At 40.7% G+C, this 24,406-nt stretch overlaps 2 protein-coding genes and 1 non-coding gene across 3 annotated transcripts in view; 2 read left to right on the top strand and 1 right to left on the bottom strand.

The window, feature by feature from the left end:
• The first annotated feature begins 5,959 nt into the window (after positions 1 to 5,959).
• On the top strand, positions 5,960 to 9,847 carry tuba8l2 (tubulin, alpha 8 like 2). The gene is made up of 5 exons (XM_088290097.1): positions 5,960 to 6,380; positions 7,820 to 7,908; positions 7,997 to 8,219; positions 8,427 to 8,575; positions 8,643 to 9,847. Exons 2-5 carry the CDS (start codon positions 7,906 to 7,908, stop codon positions 9,618 to 9,620), a joined length of 1,353 nt encoding a protein of 450 aa, XP_088146223.1. The 5' UTR covers positions 5,960 to 6,380; positions 7,820 to 7,905; the 3' UTR covers positions 9,621 to 9,847.
• Positions 9,848 to 10,867: 1,020 nt separating this feature from the next.
• The window catches only part of cfap221 (cilia and flagella associated protein 221), a 27,856-nt gene continuing 14,317 nt past the window's right edge, over positions 10,868 to 24,406 (bottom strand). The window contains exon 27 of the mRNA XM_088291096.1: positions 10,868 to 11,503. The gene's annotated coding sequence lies outside the window, so the exon portion shown is untranslated. The remainder of the gene's footprint in view (positions 11,504 to 24,406) is intronic.
• trnaa-cgc (transfer RNA alanine (anticodon CGC)) lies at positions 20,799 to 20,870 on the top strand. Its single transcript has one exon. It is a non-coding gene; the product is annotated as a tRNA-Ala (tRNA).

Genomic DNA, 24,406 nt, shown 5'->3' with positions numbered 1-24,406 from the left:
CTCATTCTTCTTCTTTCTTCTGCTCCACAAATGTGCCCAATGCGAGTAAGTACGCACAGTTGGTGGTGACTTTTCAGTTCTGCCCCCGGGACGGACTGCCCGGCTCTGGTCTTAATCTAATATGCGTGTCTGTGTCATGCATGAGGAAGCCAGTGTACTGGAAGAAAACCACGGGACAGGTAAACCTTTAAGACCTTTACAACGCATTCCAACTACTGAATGGCACTGTACTCAAGGCAGGGCCGCTGCTGCCCCTTTGGGTGCCCTAAACGGAAAAGTCAGATAGGATATTACCATTTTGCATGGCCTGTATTGTGCTAATGGGTAAGTGGATATATGCAGTCACGAGTTAACTGTTAAAGTAATCTAAGTGGCATAATATTGAAGTAATGTAATGTCATACTTTTAATTACTACTCCAATACCAAAGATATCCAAAACGGTCACCATCCATTTCCTTCGAGTCACTTTTGAAACGCAATGCGCTCGACCAACCCGTATCCAACCACTGAGCTGTTTCTTATGAAACAGCAATAGCGGCATGTTAAACTATATTGTGAGCGGTTATCCATTTAACTACGGGAAAGCTTATTTGACCAATACGTTTGAGCGCAGCGAGGACTCAAAAGCTCCATCTCCATCCCTGCGTTAGAAATGTAATCCTGTAAAATAATCCCAATTTTTATTAAATGTACCTATAATCTTATTATGTTTTTTTTCTGGAACTGTAACGGAATACAATTGCGCCTACATTTTTTTCCTACGCGTCGTGACATGTATTCCATCACTACTCCCCTCGCCTATTCACGGATGACGTAGGCACCCTATGATGTTCGTAATGCCCCCCACGGAGGTGATGGTGGCCCTCGCGGACGATGGTGCGCTCCTACACACTGTGTGTACTCTGCGTACAGGGAGCGGCGGCCCTGACTGTATGTGCCTCTATGTTTGTCAGACTTTTAACCTTTAAAGCACATGTTCTAATGCCCTTCAGACCACTTGTTTTTCATCGGTAAGTCGCACACACAATCATAGGTCACATGAATTATGCATATGTAGTTAAATGGAAATTGGGACATTTGTTGTTCTAGGTGGGTTTTTTTTTTTTTCCTGGATTGAAGTCAGTGAAGTGTAGGAATGGTGAATTTCTCACAGCTGGAGTCCCACATCGCAGCCATGAGTTGTAAATGGTCTTTTCCCCACTAAATTCTACACCAATCCAAGGGGTTCGATGCTGGCACCTTAATGAAAACGGCAAAGGTTTCATTTCCTATTTTATTAAGAAGCGTCAGACTTATATGAAACATTCGAACTGTCTGCATCTCGTACTTGGAGTAATCATTTTAAAACATCAAGCGGGTAATATTGTTACTATTGTTAATAACACATGTGTACGTCAAGTCCACTGTTTTGTTTCTTCACTGTGAAAACTGTCAGTAATAAGATCACCAATAATGATAATAAATGACCATGGATTGGTTGCTAGTCAATCAAGCAACCATTCATGGTTAGAATGCCAATATTATTAATGACACGTGTAAATATATGAAGATTATTTTCATGAATATACGGTCTTGGTTATGTTTCTTCCTCATGACAAATCGCAGTGATATGATGCGAATGAATGAATTTCTCTCATTTATTTTGGCCATATCTTGTTCGATGCATATTTTCTACATTTAAAATCAAGGATTTTTTGGCGCAGGTGAACCATTTCTCATCTTCCCATCATCACTGATACCACTGGCCTTGGGCCTTTAATTCCTCATCTATTCTTATCTCCTTATTAGATCACTAGATACTGCGGAAGTGGAGCAAATTTAAAAAGCTGCAGGAAGAGTCTTAACCTGCATTTTATTTGCCCACTCAATTTTTTTGTCTTGTTTGGGTGTCTGCATTTGATAGCTATCAATTCTATTTCAGGACATCCTCTTTCTCTTCCTGTCACTTCAGTAAATACCCCGAGGAAGTGAACTGGAGGTGGTGCCCCTGAATTTCTCTAATATGCCAGCATTTTATTGCTGACAGTTGGGAAACTTTTGCAGTTAGCACTTATTTCAAACCATTGCAAGTACATTGAAGAAAACCATTAACTTCGGACTGTCAGTATAGCATAAAATTGTAATGTAAAATAAGCTCCTGTAAAACAGACATACAGACAGACAGATACACTAAAAATTACAACTCACTATACGTCAAGATGAGAAGATGGAAAATGTCACACTGCCTCTCACAGTTTTCTCCTTCACTTGGGGAACAGTTTCCCATAATCCACCAAGATGACTCTTCATTTGTATTTGTCGTTATTTTACCTAAACCGTTTTTCTCTTGTTCTGCCTTCAGAGCTGTAGACAATAAAAAAATAATTGTTCGTGAGCCGATATGCCACAATGTAGGTTGTGTATGTCAGTAGTGCATGGACAACAAAGGGAGCAAATTTCATTCGTACCGCAAACATGCACATTGGGGAGTTCCATGCACAGGGAATTGAGTAGAAATGCCTCTTTTAAAATGCAAAGTCCAAATTGTGCCACTGAATGTAAGGCACAGACAGGGTTGTGGGCTCAACACAGCTGCAAGACAATACGCTGATTAGGTGAGAAGAGTGTGTGCGTACAGTGTATTGAAATAAAATAGCACCTACACTTTACTTCTATATGAAACACAAAGTCATATGTTTCTACCCAAATGTTCTTGCATCAACACTGCAAAGTGCGAACATCTTTCATGACGGCAAGTGAGGATGCTGCAAGTATGATGTGAATGAGCATTAGCTCCATAATTGTGTTACTTTTTCTTTGGTTGACTAGGCTGGCGCACATAGAAAGACTTACTGCGGCGTAGGAAAGAAGTAACAAAGATTTTCTCAGTGGCTGCTGAGTGCAACATGGATTCATCAATAAACAGTCGACAATGATCGCAAAACAAGCATGGATTGTGCACTTCAAAAAAAAAAAAGAAACAATCTTATGAAGCAAGGATTTTAACACGAGATGCTCCATTACTCTTCACACATTTATTTTGTTTCGATGTCGAGCAGAGTCATTAAGAAGGAAGATGGTCACTGTTGCTCATTATAAGACAAGGAGATAATGAAAATGTTTGGAGGTGATGATTAGCAATAAAGCAGTAATGCAGAATTAGTCTGACTGATGTACGCAGATGGGTCCATTTTCTATTTGACGACTAATGTTTAATTCCATGTATAAATTACGAAAGAAATGAGAGATAATATGGAGAATTTTGTCTTAAGGCAAAATTCCCCGATGTTAAGTTATTGTTTGTATTAAAAATATTTTTACACATACAGCTTACTGTGATGGTGTGTCAACTGTGATTTGTGTTGTCTTGGCGTATTTTTGTTGCTGTTTAGCTTCTAGAAAACAAAAAGCTTTCAAAGAGCTATGTGGTAAACGTATAAGTGAATTGAGTATTTTTATTTAAATTCTTTAGTTATATATGATTATTGTAATTCCTTGTTCGGACCTGTTCCGTTGTTAGCCCAATACTAATGTATTACTTGTAATGTTATCGGTTTGAAGTTTGTTTTTTTAAATGCTGGGGGTTGATGATTGTGACAACAACTCTGCAGCCAATGATTGACATCTTGTAAATCACACCTTCAATCTCTAGTTTGCATGAAATGAATCTATAAATTCAAAAACAATATATTGCCAACAACTCTCACATTATTATTTGTTTGCATATAGGAACAGAAACTGAGGCAAAAGCAGCCAGTTAGTCAAATTTTGCCCGGTCCTCGAAAACCCCTTCCAGCATGTTTTACATTTCCCTCCCCCAACACACCTGATTCAAATGATTAGAATCGTTATCAGGCTTTCACAAAGATTGCTGATGAGATTCTTGTGCCAAAACTTCGCTGTCCAAAACAACTCCTCTATTTTGTCCTCAATAAATGAAATTTGGCATTTTATGCAGTTTATGTAGCTTTTCAGGGCACTATTGCCGCCTACTGTATAGGAGTGTGATTAGCAGGCATTCTGAGCCCTTCACAATTAAAGCTCATATGTTGGGGGGTCTGTTTGGCCAGTCATTGTCCAGCGAGAACATGAAACAACATTTGGGATGCTTGCCACTATTTGAGAATCCGTACTGAGGACACACACTTTTGGTCCACACGCACGCGATTTCAGGTGTTTTTCATCCAAGCTATGTGAATGTCCAGTGCGACAAACAAAATAGACACTGAAGTTAAACAAAACCAATGTTGATACACAGAAGGAGGGGAAAATGGAGGAATTCTTACTGAGTTTTTAACAGCCAAGATGGCTGAAGAGAACATTTTGCTTGTTCAAAAATTATCCACTCCTTGGAAGCCCCCCAGTATTGATGTTGTCAACAAAAAAATTAATAAATACATTTGACAAGGACTGGCAATGAGAAGTCAGCTAGGGAAAACACTTGGATAAATCGCTCCTGGTAAACAAAACTATCCCTTAAAAAGCTACCCAAAAAAGCTGTCCACATTAGATGAATGTGCTTGTGATACTATGTGCTAAATTGTCTTATCAGCGCTCAGAATACGGCCACACTAAGCACTAACCCTTCAGTGTGGATATTCTTTAGCAGGTTGAAGATAAATAAATTAATTCTTTGTTGAAATTACTTGATTGAGTACGACAGCTCCGGTGGCAGGGAACGTTGAGATAAGAGCACTTTTTGATAGGAACATTTATCATGCGGCAGTGCAATCGCACGTAGCTTCTATTCCCACATGTCACTTTATTAAGTACACCTAGATAGAGCCTGTGCAATATAATCAAACAGGGAGTAGGGCTTCGTCTTAACACCATTGGTTAATGTATTTTGCATGTTGTTTTTCCTTTTCTTTTCATTGTTTTCCTCTAGGTAGGCCACTTTAATTGAATCATGCATGACTACTGACACAGAACACATTTCTTGGCTAGCACAGTGCCGCTACTGCAGGCAGCGGAGGAATGATATAAAAAGCTTGTGCATCTTATTTTTAGGGGAGGTATCTGGACTTTTAAAAGAGGAAAGGGACTTAGAGGCATACCATTCTGCAGGGCGTTGCTCCCTCACGTAAAGGGGTTTAAATAAATCATGTCCCCTCTTAAAGGCCCGGTGCTGTTAACCTGAACCAGACGAAAAAGAGAAAGAATCCTTAAATGGAGCAAACATGTTCCCCAAGTCACTGCAGACAAGAAATGACTACACAGAGCAGCACTGTGATGTGGATTTCCAAACGTGATACTTTTACTGTCGAATTGAGGAAGAACAAAACATGTTTGACAGAATGACCGCATGAATTAACCAGACGCTTACAGTATTGATAAAACATGGCTGCTGGTGATTTAGTTTGTGACAAGAGTAAATCAGAGTTTATAGCTTTAGGTTCAAATCTCAGATCAGGCCATCATGCGTGCAGTTTGCATGTTCTCCCAATACTTGCAAGGGAATTCTCTGGCTACTCTTACATATTTTTAAGCTTCTAATGTGTGAGATCTGAACAGTCATGCTCTGGTGTATGATTTAGCGATGAGCCAAATTTGGATGGCCTGAAGGGCAGTATGGTGTACTCCTAGTTAGCACATCATCTCTGAGATCTGGGGTTCAAATCCTGTGTAAAATCTGCATGTTCACCCTGTGTGTGTGTGTGTATGTGTGTGTGTGTTTCCTGGTATCCTGCCTTCTTCTCAAATTCATAAGACGTGCAATTTACGCTCATTAAAGACAAAATTGTAAATGTGAGTGAAGAACCAGCCTTGGTGTCACCTGGGTTATGGTTACTATAATGTCTTTAGGTTTTAATATACCACCATAAACAATAACACTATAATTAATAATAGCAATTTGTCAGCAAAGCAATTTAAAAAGGCTATATTCGGTGCATGTCAAGATAGGGGAAATTAATTTTATTTTGAAGGGTGAAACGCACGTGACGTATTTCTTTTTGTCCGAAATAGCTCACCCAATGACGTACAGCGATTGGAAATAACAGTACCGTCATTTATCAAAGAGTACACGAATTACGTCACACGACATGGGGTGATGACCGCTTCTCATATTACGTAAGAGACGACGTATTCGAAGCAGACGTCTTTAGCTGCTCATCGCGTTTGCGAATACGTGACCGCTTCCGGTGACATCAGGCCCAGATCATGTCACTCTTCCCCACGCAATTAGCGACTGGTGGGGAACGTTTTTGACGTCCGGGGTGTATGAAGGCTTCCACTTCCCCTCTGACACAGGATGGCTAATTTTGCGATCCCTCAGTAAGCGAACGTCCTTGTTGAAACAGCTCTGTGCGAAACAGTAACTTCCTCAGTTACAAAGTCTTCAAGATCTTTCTTGCAAAGACTTTCTCATCAACTGGACACTTGTTTGCTCAACTACAAAGTAAGTGTTTATTTATTTTTTTTTTTTGGGCAATGATGTTGACGGTGTTTTCCGGAGCAACTTCAAAAAATGCACCCCATAGCATATCTTGGTTTCAATGTTACTGTTTTTAGTTTAATTTGGATTTAATTGTAACATTTTTGGTGCTTTTGTGATACATGATTATCAATGAAAAAAACCCGTTAAAATAAGAATTTAATAAATTTCAAAAAGAGCTCCCCAGTAGCCAGTTCCTTGTGGTAGTCAGCACTACTGAACAGATTAGACATTGACTCCATAATACTGTCAGTTTGGGATAAAATGTTCACATTTTTGTTTTGGATTGGTATGGTAGCGGCTGTTTAATGACCAACATCAAAATACAGTAGAGTCTTACAGTAGTATACTAGTAATTGATACAAAAAAAGTGGTGTTTCATTCCTAAAAATGGCATTTAATAATTTCTAATGCATTGTAATATTGAACATTAGCACAGGTCTAAAATACAAAAAAACTGCTTTCAACAAAGATTCAAGAAATTTTAATGCACAAAATGGTTACATAAAAATGAAAACAAAATTACGATTAAATTTATTTAACTTAATTTAAATACAACTGAACTGTAGCAGTGATTCTTTTGCATGCCGCTAGGAGCGCTCATTCCCCTAGTGGTACTCGTGCCACACTTTGATAATAATAAGGGTATGTTTGCCAATAACATTGGTCCCACTAAAGCGGCAGTGCGTTTGTTATGCCCCACCGCTCCCCATAATTTTACTGAAGGTCACTACCTTCAACCAGTTAAGCGGAAGTTTTGCACCACCTGCACTTAAAGGTCAAAATCAAATTCTGTTGAAAGTGAGTGAAGGGCCATAAATTGCTGGAAGTTATAAATGATGCAAATCTATCCTGGGAGACTTCTAGAATCTAGTGTGAAGAGCAAATGAATCCAAGGATATCCTGAAACAGAAATCATATCCAATTGATCAATATTACTGCCATACAAAATCATTTGGGGATTTGCGGTAAGATTCACCACCAGAATATGTAAAGTGCACAATTTATTTTGCCAAGTTCTGAGGCTCATATGCATCTCAGTTGCTTTGTTCAAAAAGATTTTAAAAATAAAGTACTAAAAATGTAAATCAGGTATGTTTTTTAGCTTGACTGTTGTCATGAAATGGTCTTGATTTCGTTATGGGACCATTATTTAGATACAAATACGTAACATTATTACAAAGACGTAAGATTATTGTAATGTAAATAAAAGCCTATCGTATTAATATTTTAAGTCAAAGCCATATAGAGAACAAGACTCATAGTTCTCTTCTTAGACCCTTTTACACATGTAAACTGCCAAAGGTTGACATTTATTACTGCTTTTTTTTTTATGTCCAGCATTTCCTTTTATATGTCCGTATGACCAAATGAAGCAACAAATTAAAGTGTTCCTTTTACAGGTCCAACTGTTGAGAGCTTTACGCTGCCGCTCGCTACTTCGCCGTTTTAGTCTCACATCTCAAAGACCTCCCGAACTTCAAGAAACATGGTGAGTGTAGCTAAATGAGCTGCGCCGCGGCACGGCCATTCTGCTATCATTCATCTCTGCTTTCCATCCCACCCCCAATCTCGAACAGCGCGAGTGTATCTCAGTGCACGTGGGTCAAGCTGGTGTTCAGATTGGCAACGCCTGCTGGGAGCTTTACTGCCTGGAACACGGAATCCAACCTGACGGCCAGATGCCCAGTGATAAGACAATTGGTGGTGGAGATGACTCTTTCAACACCTTCTTCAGTGAGACGGGAGCTGGAAAACATGTGCCCAGAGCTGTGTTTGTTGACCTGGAGCCCACTGTCATCGGTAAACTTGATAAAGTCGGTCTTTCTACTGATCTAAGTGAATACTGACTGTTCATTGATGATCTCCATTGCACTCTCTTATTTATTTATCTAATTTATATATTTGTCTGTATTATTGTTGTATTGCACTGGAGAGGGGAGCCCTCTAATCTCGTTGCACACTTGAGTACAATGACAATAAAGGGATTTCTAATTTCTAATCTCCTAGATGAGGTGCGCACTGGAACCTACCGCCAGCTGTTCCACCCCGAGCAGCTGATCACTGGCAAGGAGGATGCTGCCAACAACTACGCCCGTGGCCATTACACCATCGGCAAAGAGATCATTGACTTGGTGCTGGACAGGATCCGCAAACTGGTAAGAAAGCGCAACTTGATTTGTATTTAGTTTCTCCGATTTGAACTCCTTCCTTCTCTTTGACTAGGCTGACCAATGTACCGGCCTTCAGGGCTTCCTGGTGTTCCATAGTTTTGGTGGGGGCACAGGATCTGGGTTCACTTCCCTCCTTATGGAGCGTCTCTCTGTAGACTACGGAAAGAAATCCAAGCTAGAGTTTGCCGTCTACCCAGCTCCCCAAGTATCCACCGCTGTGGTGGAACCCTACAACTCCATCCTGACCACCCACACCACCCTGGAGCACTCAGACTGTGCCTTCATGGTGGATAACGAGGCCATCTATGATATCTGCCGCAGGAACCTTGATATTGAGCGCCCTACTTACACTAATCTGAACAGACTGATAGGTCAGATTGTGTCCTCCATTACAGCTTCCCTTCGTTTTGACGGCGCCCTCAATGTTGATTTGTCAGAGTTCCAGACCAACTTGGTCCCATATCCCCGCATCCACTTTCCTCTGGCCACCTATGCTCCAATCATCTCTGCTGAGAAGGCCTACCATGAGCAATTAACTGTCGCTGAAATCACCAACGCCTGTTTTGAGCCAGCCAATCAGATGGTGAAATGTGACCCCCGTCATGGAAAGTACATGGCGTGTTGCCTTTTGTACCGTGGCGATGTGGTTCCCAAAGATGTCAATGCCGCTATTGGCACCATCAAAAACAAGCGCACCATCCAGTTTGTGGACTGGTGCCCCACTGGTTTCAAGGTGGGCATTAACTACCAGCCTCCCACTGTAGTCCCCGGTGGAGACTTGGCGAAAGTCCAGAGGGCAGTGTGCATGCTGAGCAACACCACTGCTGTTGCCGAGGCATGGGCTCGGCTGGACCACAAGTTTGACTTGATGTACGCCAAGCGAGCCTTTGTTCACTGGTACGTGGGTGAGGGCATGGAAGAGGGAGAGTTCTCTGAAGCCAGAGAGGACATGGCGGCTCTCGAGAAAGATTATGAGGAAGTGGGTGCTGACTCCATTGATGACCAGGGAGAAGAAGGAGATGAATACTGAGAGACATCGCACAAATGTCTTCATTTAAAACTCAACAGTTCAGTTATTATGGATGAAACCAGTCTTCTGTTTAATTATAAACAATGTTTTTTTTTTGCGCACCATCTATGTGCACCCCTTTTTATATAAAACCTCGGTCATGTCGTGGATTTGTATGGTCATTTATGTGCTGCTGCTTATACAATACATATGAATGGATTTCAGGTGTTCATTAATAAAGTCTCTTGAAAATATTTTTACTCCACATATTCTGTATCCGCAAGATGAACTACAGTGTAAATAAGTGCGCTGAACTGATTCGGTTTCCAATTTTATGCCTGGATTGCATCATGGAGGCATCTGCTGCTGTGATTTAGTCGGCCTTTACATGCTGCGGATCTGGAGCCAGCAAGCAACAAGGAAGTGACAGATCATTTCAGCGGGCGTTACGTTGCTGCAGAGCCTCTCGTTTGCAAGAGCGAATGTCTCACACTGAGCTTGTGGGAAAAACACAGATGGAATCCCAATTTCCACACTGGGGATGAGGGTCCTGACACCAGAAATAATGGTGGCAAATGTCCAAAAAGGAGAATACATTGTGGGTTGACATTTAAGCAACAATTGCATTGTATGCGGATGCAAGGTTTTATTCAAATCATGACAACTTGGTGTGATGTCGAGGGACAATGAAAGCATCTTGGTGCATAGTGGTCACTTGTTATGGGCTGTTACTCAAAACCAACGTTAAAAAATGAAAATCTGGGCCAGTTTTCACTTGAAAAATGGCCAAAAGAAACTTTTGCATATAATAAGCTACTAAATCAATCTAGCAGCATTTTTAACCAAGAATAAAGTGGCCCTGAATGGATGCCATGGGCTGCATGCTCATTTGAAAATTGATGAAGTTTAATAAGTCCAAAAGATAAATCAAGCTGTTTCTGCCATCTGATGAAACCTACCGATGCACCCACATATTAAAACGTACTCCGACACTATGCTCTCCAAGGAAGATCCTCATGGCTTCACAAGCAGACCTGCATTCACCAAATGGCTTACCTGGGCTGGAGAACAGGAACCTACAATACTTTAGGGCCCATGAGAATTAAAACATAAAAAGTCAGGTTCAGAAGAGAATTGGTGAAAAAAGAATTAGGAATCCCAATGTAGACAAGGATAATTGAACAAAAGAGATTTATTACGGCTAAAACAATACAGACAAAGTGCAACAGAAGATGCTGGCAAAAACATGCAAGGATAAAACAAAACAAACACAAAACGCTTGGAAAAGCCAAGGTGACTACCAGAAAATCACTAGCGAATAAAAAAGCAAGGAAAGCAAAATGCCCTTACCAAGAGAAAATATGGCCATGGAAAAATACTCCGGGCGTAAAGTCATGGGAATGAACAGCTTCCCAGCGGGACATTGACTCAAATCTGTGTTGCCTTCGAGTGCCTCTGCAATCCTCTTCTCAATCTCCCACTGCAATGCTCCCACAATACATTGACCTGCAAGAATGGATTCAAACCTGAATACGTTCATCGCTGGAATATGTAGCTCGGACAGAGTGTTGGATTTCTGGTTATCTAAACCCCTGCGGTAGGTCAAAATCAAATTAAACTGGGTGAAAAGCAGAGCCCAACGAGCTTGTCTGGAGTTCCAGCTCTTCGGTGAGCGAATGGAGGCCAGCTTCTTGTGGTTAGTGTACACTGTGAACTGTTCCTTGGCTCCTTCCAACCAATGTCTCCACTCTTGCAGAGCCAGTATGATGGCTAACAGTTTCCAACGTCATTGTCAGCCTCAGCTGAACTGAGACTTCTGGAGAAGAAGGTGCAGGGGTGGAGCCTCTGGTCAACCAGGGATAGCTGGGATGGGACTGCCCCCGATCCTGACTTGAAGCATCAACCTTGACCACAAAAGAGAGTTCAGGGTTAGGATGGGTCAGCACTTGCGGGTTTGTAAACAACTCCTTTATTTCAGTAAATGCACTGGGGTTTCATTTGAACAGGATTTTGCTAAAGGTAAGATCTTTCAAAGGTACAGCCTTCTGACTGTAACTACAGATATCGGTAAAAGTTGGCGAAACCTAATAATCTCTGTAGCTGCTTTCCGGTTGTGGGAACTGAACTAATTCCTCATGGTCGTTTCTCTGTTTTCACATTTAACCGAGACTCCAGTGAATGCTGGAGTACCATTCGCATGTGTTGACGATGTTTCTGTCAGTTTAGTGAGAAGATCAGTATGTCATCAAGGGAAAATAGGGCAAAGAAGTTAAGCATATCCCTTAACACAGGCGTGGGCAAACTATGGCCTGGGGGCCACATGCGGCCCATTAAACGTTTTAATCCGGCCCGCCGAACTTGGAGAAAAAAAAAGAATAAACATTGTTAATGTTTTATTTTCTAAATACTGTGTTTTTTCAAAGGCATATATATTGTTATCATGCTTTTGTTCACCTTCATTTAAAATTAAATGAGGTGAGGTAACCAAAACACTCCATCCATCTCCTCGCCATTGTCAAATTTTAGAACCCATTGTGGCACACCCCAATCAAAAAGTTTGCCCACCCCTGCCTTAACACATCGTTGATAAAGAACTGAATTTCAGCAGGTGCGTTGATTAGTCTGAACGGCAACACGAAATATTCTAAATGCCCCAGAGGCATTTTAAAGGCGTTATTCCACTCATCTCCTTCCCGTATGCTAACCAGGGGATACACCCAACTGCAATGGCGGTGTCCCTCAAAAAACTTATAGCTGCGGTAGCGGATTGACGGTGTCCCAGCTGAATAGACTAGCTGGATGGGTGTGATGATCTCATCGGGCATATGGACACTGTGACCCAGCTGGTCACCATAGAAGCAAGTCCCTGTCTGGAAACAATGCCTTCTCGCCACCATCCACCTCCAAGTTGCATAGGTTCCTCCATCATAGTCGCAATTCATTCTCGTGGTATCGCTGTGGTCTGTGAATATTGGTGCACGCAAAGTGCGTTTATACAGTCAAACTACAAAGAGCTCCGCTTTGGGATTATGTAGTCAGCCACACGTGACCCAAGACAATGCTTATGTGACAAAATATTTGTGCTACGCAGGCACAGGAGTACGTACTAATAAAATGTTTTTAAGATGATAATCATTATACTTCGTTCAATGAATTGGATCTACAATGATTCAGAGGGATCGTCCCACACTCTCATATTTATGGGTGAAATACGATGACATCCATCTCAAATACACCAAAATTGCCTTCCACCACTCGCACTACCATTTAAACCTGCTTTTAGGTCGTCTAAAATGTAGTATACTTTTTCCTCACCAAATTGTCAGGTGTGCTGGGGAAGTGTAACAACATGCCCTCGGTCTGCTGTAATGCCTAGCGACCTGCAGCGCAGACGTTCAAATTCACAAACACACAAAATTTGAGCTGCACAAGAACTAAATGGAGATAAGCCTTTTTTCATATCTAGCGAAGTCTACATTCTGTAACGAAATGATCAGGAGCTTTACGGGTGTGGCAGCTCTGTGTGTCGGAACGGCCAGTGACACCCTCGCAACCCCCCCAAACAACATGGGATCACCAAGCTTTTTGAAAGTGAGAGCTACTTGGGGGGCTACCAATTAATGATATTAATTTTCAGACAATGATCATGTCAATATCTATCAATAATTAAGGAAAATGAAATACTATAGCCAACACTTTCATTTCTTCATAAATCTCTGCCAGTGTTCACAATTTTAAATGACCATTTCTACAACATTCCTAGATAATAATGTCCTATCATTGGTGAGCTATATTTAGAACTGCCATATGGCTTACCCACGTGGTCCCTGTAAAACTGGCAAAAAAATACATACTACTTATAACTGCACCTTTATCCACAATATGAACCAAAATTAACATGGATTAATGAACTACTTTCCACATACACCACCAAAGAGTCATAGGAATCTGTTTTGTGGTCTCCACACAATTCTGTTAATTGGATATGTTAAACTCTTAACATTTTTACTGTGTCAAAATCACAGTTGTTGGAAAAGGTCATTAAAATATCAAAGTGGCAGCCGAAGACTTCACGTACAGTAGTTCACAAACTGTGTTAACTTCTCAAATATTTGTAACTATTTTATCATATCTTTTCATGAGTCAACACTGAGGAAATGCCACTTTGCTACAACATAAAGTAGTCAGTGTGCAGCATGTAAACAGTGTATATATACTGTGCCCTCAAATGAACTCAACACACAGCCATTAACGTCTCTACAACTGATAACAAAAATGAGCACATCCCTAAGTGTAAAAAGTCCATCAGGCCCATTTAGTCCTTGTACCTCCAAAGATGTGATCACTATTATACGTTCTGTTCACTGGAAGTTCAATATGGCTCTTCATAGCAAAGAAATTAGGGTGTGACAAAAGATCTGTTGCTCTCTAAAGATGGCCTAAGCTCTCAGAAGAATACCCAACCGAGCTGCAGCATTCACCATGCACCAAGAATATACAGTGGTTATACCAGACAGCTCAGTAGAGGTCTCGCCTTGGGTGACCAATTTGATTGCACATGCTTAGCATCACGTCCAGAGATCGTCTTACAATAGACGTATGATTGTTGCCAGCATTCCTGCCGAGGCTGAAGTCGTGGGGGGTGAGCTTGGACCATGGGCCACAAACTGCAAAAAATTGGTCCCCATTACTCCCTTTGGAAACTGGGCCGCAAGGTTCAAATGCAAACACAGCTCCAAAACAATCGCTGCCTTGCTGAAGAAGCTGAAAGGAAAGGTGATGGACTGACCAAGGATGTCTTCAAAGCTAATCCCGATAGAGCAACTCTTGGCATTCTCAAACATTAGATTGGGAGGAGCACGAGGTCTCTTAAAAAAACACAAGCTCTGTAATGTCATCATGGAGGAGTGAAAGAGGACAAAATATTGACACTCTGGGCACAATTTTGAAATATGGGTGTTATCAGTTGAAAAAAATAAATCTTAATAAAAATATTAGTCATATATATAATGTTTTTTCCTTATGATTGGTGTGTCTCGTCATGTTCATTGTGTCCACCTGCATTCGTCTAACCAAGCCCCAGTGCTAACCAGTCAACCCTTTGTGTCTTGTCCAGGTGCTCCTCGTTGTCTCGTCAATTTGTTTGTATTTAGCTCCCAGTTTATTTTCAGTTCTTGTCGGTGCACTGCCCTTGTAAGTTGTCCGTGTCAGATGTCCCTGTCCCTGTCCCTGTCCCTGTCCCTGTCCCTGTCCCTGTCCCTGTCCCTGTCCCTGTCCCTGTCCCTGTCAGTGTCCACGGCCATTTTTTTCCTGCCTGTCTCACCAAGTCAAGTTTAGTTTAACCTCCTCGTCACCCTAACATATATATATATATATATATATATATATATATATATGTGTGTGTGTGTGTATATATATATATATATATATATATATATATATATATATATATATATATATATGTAATTGTATTATAGAGGACACTCTACATATTCATTCTGTGCATTTAAAATCTGATTTACATTAATGTTGTTTGTACTTTTATTGGAAATTTTCATTTTCACTTTCATTCTTGAATTTTTGCCCCTTTAAAGGTGATTCAGTTGGGAGGCGGAGTGGCGTAGAGTGTAATCACTTTTCTTCTGCACGATTTAGATATTGACGGTTTTGTGTTGAGTTATTTTAATGGCACAGTAAATTGACACTGTCAGATAAGCTGTAGACTGAGTGTCATTTCTTCAGTATTGTCCCATAAAAATATATAATAAAACAAAAATCCGAGGAGTATACTAAGCTTTGTGAGATACACTCACAGGTGGCTTGGTAATTGTTAAGATGTTAGAGGTCAAACTTGAGCAACCAGACAATCATCTCTTCTTTATAAGATACACCAAAGGGCAGAAAATGCTATGCCGTTGACTAGGAGGTTGAAGTTTTATTAGGAGGGAGGACGCAGAGTGCGAGAGTGATAGTGTGGTTGAGAAATCAATATTTCATCTCACAGGGTTTTTACCAGAAGGTCTGCGCAATAAATACCACTGATGGGTATGTTGGTGGCTGCTGCACACACACACTTGCGCTTTCATGATGGAATTCTGAAACGGTATGGTGAAGTGTAGGTGTGTGCGTTCACAGTTGCATCAATAGCTTGTAAATGGGGGAAAGATCTAGAAGTGTGTGATCACTGACCAAATGTATCTGAATGCATTTACATTAGTGGGTCTTAAAGGGAAAGCTAAAAATCATTTGTATTTTATCACACTCAGTAAGATTTATGTGCAAGCGGCACTACACTCATTTGTGAAATACTCACAATAATATTTGAAACTGGAAAACAAGGGAATTCAGTTACAACTAATGTGGTGTTTTTACCTGACATTTATTTAGATTGCACTTTATTCTGTTGACACAGTGTGCTAATGTTTTTTGTGTGCATGCAATTTGTTCTCATTTTGCGGGCTTCCTAGAGGCAATGACGACACAAATCTGAAAATGTCGGGTATGTGCATGGTGCGCTGCAACTGACCGTGGCAGCACTTTTATGTCGATCAATTAATGACTGGCATAAATGCATTTATTATTTTCGAATTGTTTTATATTACAGAAATGTTCATTTATTTATTTGAATTTTTCATAATCTCGCACTTCATTCTGTTTGACATAAATGGCAAGTTCTTTGAGTACATTTGGCTCAGATTCATTGAAAGTGAAAGGTTGCTGTATTATTATTATTATTATTATTCTTTTTCTTTTGGATATCTTAAAGTTTACACAACACTGCGGCAGTTTAGGAATCCGATTTTGTAACCATGCAACTGATTCTGAGGCCATGGGAGTCACTGAACATGCCATCCAGGCTGCAGCTCAGCAAACAGACCATTAGCTAAGCTTTCTGCACATGCGGAAGGAGCCAGTAGGTCAGGCTGCACTCAAAGTCTTTGGCGTACACTTGCATCCAAGCAGCAAATCTCTGTTAGCGCTCAGGAAACCGACCGTGCCGAGTACTGGAGGGATGCAAAATTGAGCTTGTGACCCAGCAGCTGCTGGTCAGATCCCCGATGTGCTTAATCATCACAGGAGCAAACTAATCAGCAGCAAGGTAGTTAACATGTGGTTCTATCACAGGACATTGCTGGAACAACAGGAGAATTTTCCCTGTAACCATTCATTTGTATTTTTATCATTCACCATCTTTCTTAGTACATCCGTGAAAAGTAATCAATTCAGAGTAGGCTATAGCAGATAACTAAGACCAGTTGGGCAGCCTTCCGTGGAAAGCCATATGATAATCTGCATCCAAGATTAAAACGCTGCAATGGGCCTTAATCTTTCCCAGCATGTGTGCACACACAAACAAATAATGTACACTCACATGGAGCCCGGTGGCACAGATCCCGCTGAGGCAGCTCTACAGCAGATACTTTAATTGAAATACTCGCACATATCTTAAATGCAACTGCCACACTACAGCTGCTGTATTTGTAAGCATGCCAGCAGAATTTCATTTGGGTTCGGAACGAGACATGACACCGCGCTGGAGCTTGCATCCTACTGGAATATCACCGTCTGTGCTTCTCCAGTCCTCACGCGAGAAGCCAGGCAAAGTTCACACACGAGTCTCGGCAGATGCCGAGCCAGCCTTGATACATGCGCTGCCCTGCTTTCTTGCACAGTTTTTCTGACCTTTCCGCAACCTCTCGCACCAGTCGGTTTCTTGAGGGAGGGTCACCTCCTCCCGCAAGCGTATGCATCAACACGCAATTGAGGGCGTCGCTTCATCGTCACGAGGCTCTACAGATTAGACGATAGTGGAATTGAGTGTCAGGGTTAAATCGAGTTGTCGGCTGATTTGGCGCATTTGTGGCTGGGTGACGTCCGCCTGAGGCTGTCGAGATGAAGCTCTCTTAGTAATACTCGCCGTTATCTTCAAATAAAACCTGAAAAGTGCTAAAGGCAGAATGGGATTTGATGCACAGTGGGTGGCGGTATCACATGTAGAATAGGAGTGTGGACATGTCATCAGCCGGTGTACCTTTTTAAACAGAATGCCAATGAGCAGCACGTGACACCCTGATGGGAGGCAAAGTTGCAGAGAAGGAAGCACTCGAAATGGACTCCAGTTTCCCTTGCAGCTATTCTTTCACACCCCATGCTAAATTACACTCTCGTTAAAAACAGAAGTGAGTCCAGTGCAGAACGCTCCAGGAAGGCTTTGGATGATTGAAAAATATATATTTATAAATTACCGACTCTGTGAGGAATGGTTATATTTTAAAAGGATTTCAGAGTTGTTGAAGGTGCAGCTTCTTAAAATTCATGATTGACAATGACATCACGAGGCAGACACCTGTACTCTATTTCCATTATGATTCAAGTCCTAAATGAGCTACAGCCCAAGGCCAATGACTTCAGATTGAGTAACAGTCAATAGGCTCATGGCTTTTTAAAAGCTCTACTCATATACAAATAAGAAGAAACCTTTACGCAGTATACAAGAACTAGAATATTGTCACACATCTTATAATGAAACCATCAATCAATCAACTGAGACGGCAGTAGCTCTTCTGTAAGGAGTTTAGAGACAAAAGGCCATCATTAGAGGCCCGCTATATGCAAAAAAACAAAACAAATGTCAAACTAGATGTCGGAGTGATGCTAGTCTGCTTTCTGGCTGCCTCAGCTCAAGAGTGCTATACTGTTGGCATGCACTTTTTCACTCGGACATTGATCCTTGCATGCTGGCATGTGTGGGATCTGGTTCTCTGTCTGTGCAACACAAAATATATAGCAGTGTATGAATAAAAATAAATACATGTAAAAATAATCTATCAGATGCTGGCATTTACCTATTAGTCCAGATGTGTCAAACCCAAAAGCACAGGAAGCAAAACTTAGGGCAGGGGTGGGCAAACCTTTTGATTGGTGGGCCACAATAGGTTCTAAAATTTGACAGAGGGGCCGAACCAGGAGCAGATGGATGGAGTGTTTTGGTAACCTAATTTCATTGAAAATAAAATATATTTCATTTTAAATGAAAATGAAAAAAAGCATTACACCAAAATATCTGTGTTTGACAGACCAGCGTATTTAGAAAATAAAACATTAACAAGGTTTATTCATTTAATTTTTTTTTCAAGTTTGGCGGGATGGATTAAAACGTTCAACGGACCGCATGTGGCCCCAGGGCCGTAGTTTGCCCACTATTGAGCATACTTAGAGTTGTGGTCGAACAATATAGACATTTTTGATCTCTACAAAAACACGTGAGACAAAATTCAGTAAATTTCAAATATGAACGCGTTGCAATAAATAAAAATAAAATTAAATAGAAACATAAAAATAAATAAAAATATAGATACATTTAAAAGATAAATTTTCAGTAAAAGTTGGAATACATTCAAACCTTTCTTTGCTCGCGTAATCGGCGACATGTTTGTTTATGATTGGGATATGATTCCATCTTTTGAAATAGCAACTCGGACGGCAAGTGTTCACATTCATAATGTGGAATTTATTTGGGCAGGCATCGATAGCACGTGTCGATGCTTGAGGATTCTCAATTAGTGTGACAAAGACATAAATATATTTGTCTAGGCTTTATCCTACACTCGACAACATAACAGACGTGGTCACTAGACTGAAGACAAACCTCATGCATGGTGCAAACAAACTAACGCCGCAACACGTAACGGGTAGATAAAACACATTAAGACTCCTAGCACCGTAACACTCATGCTAACAGTAAACACATTGGTCTTTACAACTTTTTTAGAAACTGCTACAAGCCATGCTGAGAAGGTCAGCTCTCACTGAGTTTGTGCTGCCAAATATACAGAGTTTGAACCACATGAAGCCAGAGCGACGGAATGATCACGGGCAACTTTTTGGGCTTGGTAAGCTGTTACGCTGCATTGCGGGATTTGTATTTTGTGTAATTTGTGCTTCACATCATTGGCTGTAATCCAGTTGAATAATTACTACATTTGATGGAGGTGAATCTGGCATGCCGAGTTAAAATGTTAGTGTTAATGACTATACTCTGGTCTCTTGCAACAGGAGTGGTTCCTCGTGCACATTTGGGTTAAATATACTGTCTAGTGTCTTTGAGAAAAGCAAAGTCAACTTAAGGTTAGCCTTTATCTGCCTGCTGTGTGTGTCAGAGCTATGCAGGTTATCAAAAGACATTCAGACAATTCTTTCCTTCGAGACATTTTGACAAAAGCTCTCTGTCCCGTTGTGCAACGCAAAATCCATAAAAATCTTGTACAAGGTGGTGTGGAAAAACTCGAGAGCCTCGACCTCAACTAATTCAAACACCTTTGGGATAAACTGCAACAAGAACTTGCGAGCCAGCCACTTACTTATGTAAATGACCTCTGTCCTCAGAAATGTTCTTCTGTTGGAATCGGGGAACAAAACACTTGAAAATCTTTGAGAAAATAGAATGGTGGAAGCTGATAAAGGTTTATTTGACATCCTGGAAGAACTGCGATGGTCATGTGTCCCAATCAAGGCTATTTTAGTTAACGAAAAGAACCCACATAACTAAAACAAAAATTGAAGATGCATTTTTGTTAACAAAATAAAATAAAAATGAAAATGCTTTTGAAAAAAACAAAAACTAACTGAAATTACAGCTTACATTTATAACGAACTAAAACTAATTCGAACCACAGCGAAAATGTCCTTTGTTTTCATCTTTGGCAATTAATTTATTAGAAGAGCCTTTGGGGTTGATTTTAAATGTATTTATTTTTATATTAACGGTACGGCCGTCAACCAGAAGAAGAGTCTGCGAGTTGTAGTCCTCTTAATGTGTGTCACACATCATCGAGCAGCAGCCAATAAAAAAGCGCCTGCGGATGATGTCACTCCTGGGAGACGAGTATGTGTGTGGCTTCAAATTGAAAGATTCCCCTGCTTTTGTCATTTAATGTAGGGTGTGATGCAATGCTTGGTAACCTTTCCTTTTTTTTGTTTCATACATAAAAAAATAAAATAAAATAGCACACTGTACCACTGGGTTTAATACTTCTCGAGAAGAATTCAAGCCACAAATCCACTTTAAAAATTGGCAAACAAGGCATCCCAGCTTTAATATAATTAGGGTGCATGCATGGATCTAAAATTGGAAACATTCACTGCGTTTAATTAAAATTCTGTAGACTGTTAAACTGCACGTATCAAATGGCATCAAGTGGGGATGTAGCTCAGTGGTAGAGCGCATGCTTCGCATGTATGAAGTCCTGGGTTCAATCCCCAGCATCTCCATTTTTCAGTGATAGACTGTTACACCCTCACTGTGCAAAGGAGAGATTTTGCCGCTCCTTCCTGCCTGCTGCTGTCAGACTGTTTAACAAGAACTTTGGATCAACTCTACAAACGGGCGGCAATTGTGGAGTCCTAGGATGCAATACCCAATACAACCTACTACTGTACGTTTATTCAATTGTGTATTTATATTGACCAATGCTGTATTTTGTTTACCATTGCAGTATTTTTATCAGTGCAGTTTTTTTTTATCGTTGCAGCATTTTTATTTATTTCCCTTCTGTACCATGGACAGACTTCTCTCTGGACTATGGACAGACATTAGGAGTGTTTCCTTCCATGTGTTTATGTTGTGGGATGTAAGTGTGTATATGCATGGGGATTTGTGTATATACGTACTTACTGTGTATATTCGCAAAGGTTTGCTTTTTTTGACTGTTTGCTGCTAATGTTAAACATTACATTACGGCAACATTCTGCCGCCGTCTCTGTGTGACCGAAATATTTGCTGCTGTAACACTGCAAATTTCCCCATTGAGGGACTAATAAAGGACTTTATCTTTTATATTTATCTTTATTTTTGTTGACATTTCTATTCTAGCACACAAGTAAAATACCAATTAAAAAAACAACCAAATGTAATAGTAAACCTAAACTAAAAATGTTTTTGAAAGAACTAAACCTAATAAAACTAACAAAACCGCCCTGAAAACTAATTAAAACTAACTAAATAAAAAAAAAATAAAAAAGACAAACTAAAAACTAACTATAATTAAAATTCCAACACTATACTAACTCTGGTCCCAATACTTTAGTCAGCTTGGATAGATGCTCGCCATCTAAAAGGAAGTTCTCAGCCATACCTTCCTTGATGAAATCAGTGAGAGCCTAATCAAGCCATGAGAGAGATCATCCATCGTATACATTGAAGGAATGCATTCCCACTCGTAAAATATGAAAGACGGATATAAAAGTTGAATGGCATGGTCCTGACAGTAGAAAAAAGAAGAGGAATTAAGGACCCGCCTCGAACATTAACTCAACATCAGAGATTTCTGAAACTCACTTAGGGCTGTTAATTATTTTTACTGGTTGGGAACCAACCGCAGTGTCATCACGACTGACGGCAAGATGCCCAGAGCTGCTACTGCTGCCTCAAAGAAAGCTCTTCCATAACAAAAATGGCAGATGGAGAGAAATGCAGCCAGACAAGTCAACAAGATGTGACGCTCACAAGCGTGCTGTTTTTATGTTATTTTAAAAGCTCAGTAATTGCAGTTATGAGAGGTTTGACCTTGCGCTGACTCAATGTTTATCAGCGGCTGGCCCGTTTAATTGATGCCGTCAGTGTCGCGGAATTATGAGGAATGTTTGAGCATTATAATGCATTGATGTTTGCATGGTTGTTCTTATGTCGTGGAACTTGCCACTCTAACATGTCATCAGGTTTGATCACAGAGGACTGATATGAAAACACTTGTTGATGAATCCACTCCCGCCATACACTTAGTTCCGTTGAAAGCATGTAGTCTGTAAATATGCAACTTATTTTTGGGGAACATCAAATCAACACTTTGTTGAAGAGTGGCGCAATTCATGTTGGTTCATATCTAGATAAACATTCCAATTTGTGTAAGACGACACAAGGTGAAGTGATATATGTGGTTTAATTTGCATTTAAAACAACCCTGTAGTGTGTTGTATCTATTCTGCACAGTGAGATGGCCAAGCCGGGAAATTGACTAGAATGGAGGTTGAGCAGGATTTCATTGGAAATATGTCACAAGTAGTTGGAAGTAAAATGATTTTGCGCCGAAAGAATGGTTTGACAAAATGTGATTCTCAGACGCTGTTGGAAAAACTGATGAGAGAAGAGTTCTTTTTCTGTGTGTTGCCTAATTACTCTCCGAGTATCATTTTCATGTGCTGCTGCCAAATGCAAAGAAACGTGCATACAAGCAATACAAATGAGGAGAGACTGTATTTTTAGAAAGCGTACTGACACATCTACAAATGGAAAGTCTCATAGCTTCAATGGGCTTTTCTAGTTCTATAATTGGAACTGGCTTAGAACTTTAGCTTCACTATGTTGGTGCAGGGGTTTAGTCAGCTAATTAGCCATAAACAAGCAGCTCATAATGACCGTCTGATTCGGTTATGTTGTTGTTTGCACAATCAAGGCTTTTTATACAGCACTCGATTTTGTTTGAAAGCAATACTTCCCACTTGGTCCCCCACTGGAGGGATTGGCAATCTTTGGGGACAAAATGTCTGCAAGTAAACACGCGTCAGGACTCAGCTCTTCCGCTGTGTTTACACTTGTGTTACCGGCCACCACAGTAGCCGCCTTGTTTGCTCCATATGCAAGTTTTCTCACAGTTTATCATGGATGACCTTAGGGGCTGGCGGCTGCTGAATCCCGGACAACAATTTGTTACATTCACAATGTTTTCTCAACTGCACCATGACTGCCATGATAATTTTTCTGAAAAATAAATACAAATCTAGCCAGGCATCTACAGCAATGACAGCATGTCACATCTGCCCAGCCTATCCCGTCGTGATGTGTCACGCCCATCCCGTTTTGTTCATAGTGACCTGAAATGAGTTTGCCGCGGCCACAAGAGGCATAATGTTGGAAAAAGAAAGTAAAAACACTATGCAGTCGCTGTACTCTGCTGCTGGCACCACAAGTCATTCAACCGTCAGAAAAAGATATTCCGGTAAAACGTCTCCTGACATGACAAGCAACATTTCCTACTACTCGACTGTCATCTAAAATACTTTCATCCTCAAGCTCACTTGCATGTCAGCTTCTTTCACGTCTGACTACATGTAATGTTTCTACTGCAGTATATGCCTATCTTTCGCCTCAATTACAATTCAACAGAACCCTTTTTTTTATTTTAAAATGAAACCTACTATTGCGGCAAATCCTGTGTAGTGAACAGCAAATATAGAAATGAAACACCAAAACTAAATAGCGTTTCAAAGAGTGCAAATAGTCTGACAATTGGTGAAGAAGTCCAATGCATGCCTGCAAGCGGCAGGGAATTGGGCTTCAGCCCTAACATTGCGTTTAATCTCCACCTTGAAGAGAAAATGAGGGCGGGCGGGGGTTGACTTTCAAAGCAAAACATCTCAAAATAGATGCAAGTTCTCCCTAGGAAGAGATTTTGTTAAAGATGCAAAAGTGAGATCAAAAAAGCAGACGGCTTGATGAATGCTGTCTTATCTCTTGACTGTGGGGCAGAGAACAACGAGCATTTTGGTCCTGTTCACTCTTTCATGGTTGGACTCCACCATGGGGCCAAATTGACCTACAGGCAGCAATCTCTGAAGAACAATGGGTAAAAATTGGATTCCTCTCTTGGGGAGAGCAGTTGGGTTATGTCTGTCAAGCCCCATTCGAGGTTACATCGAGTGCAGTGAGTGAACCTGGCCACGTACATCTACTGGTGCCTCCACTGACGGTCATGCGCATGCTCACTCACAATTTGAGCTTTGATTGAACCGAAGCCTAAAGGTCATCGTTC

This window comes from Idiotropiscis lumnitzeri, chromosome 3 (assembly GCF_059441095.1).
Source record: "Idiotropiscis lumnitzeri isolate Australia: NSW breed Sydney's pygmy pipehorse chromosome 3, RoL_Ilum_1.0, whole genome shotgun sequence".
Taxonomy (NCBI): Eukaryota; Metazoa; Chordata; class Actinopteri; order Syngnathiformes; family Syngnathidae; genus Idiotropiscis; species Idiotropiscis lumnitzeri.
This window is presented reverse-complemented; position numbering and strand designations above follow the sequence as displayed.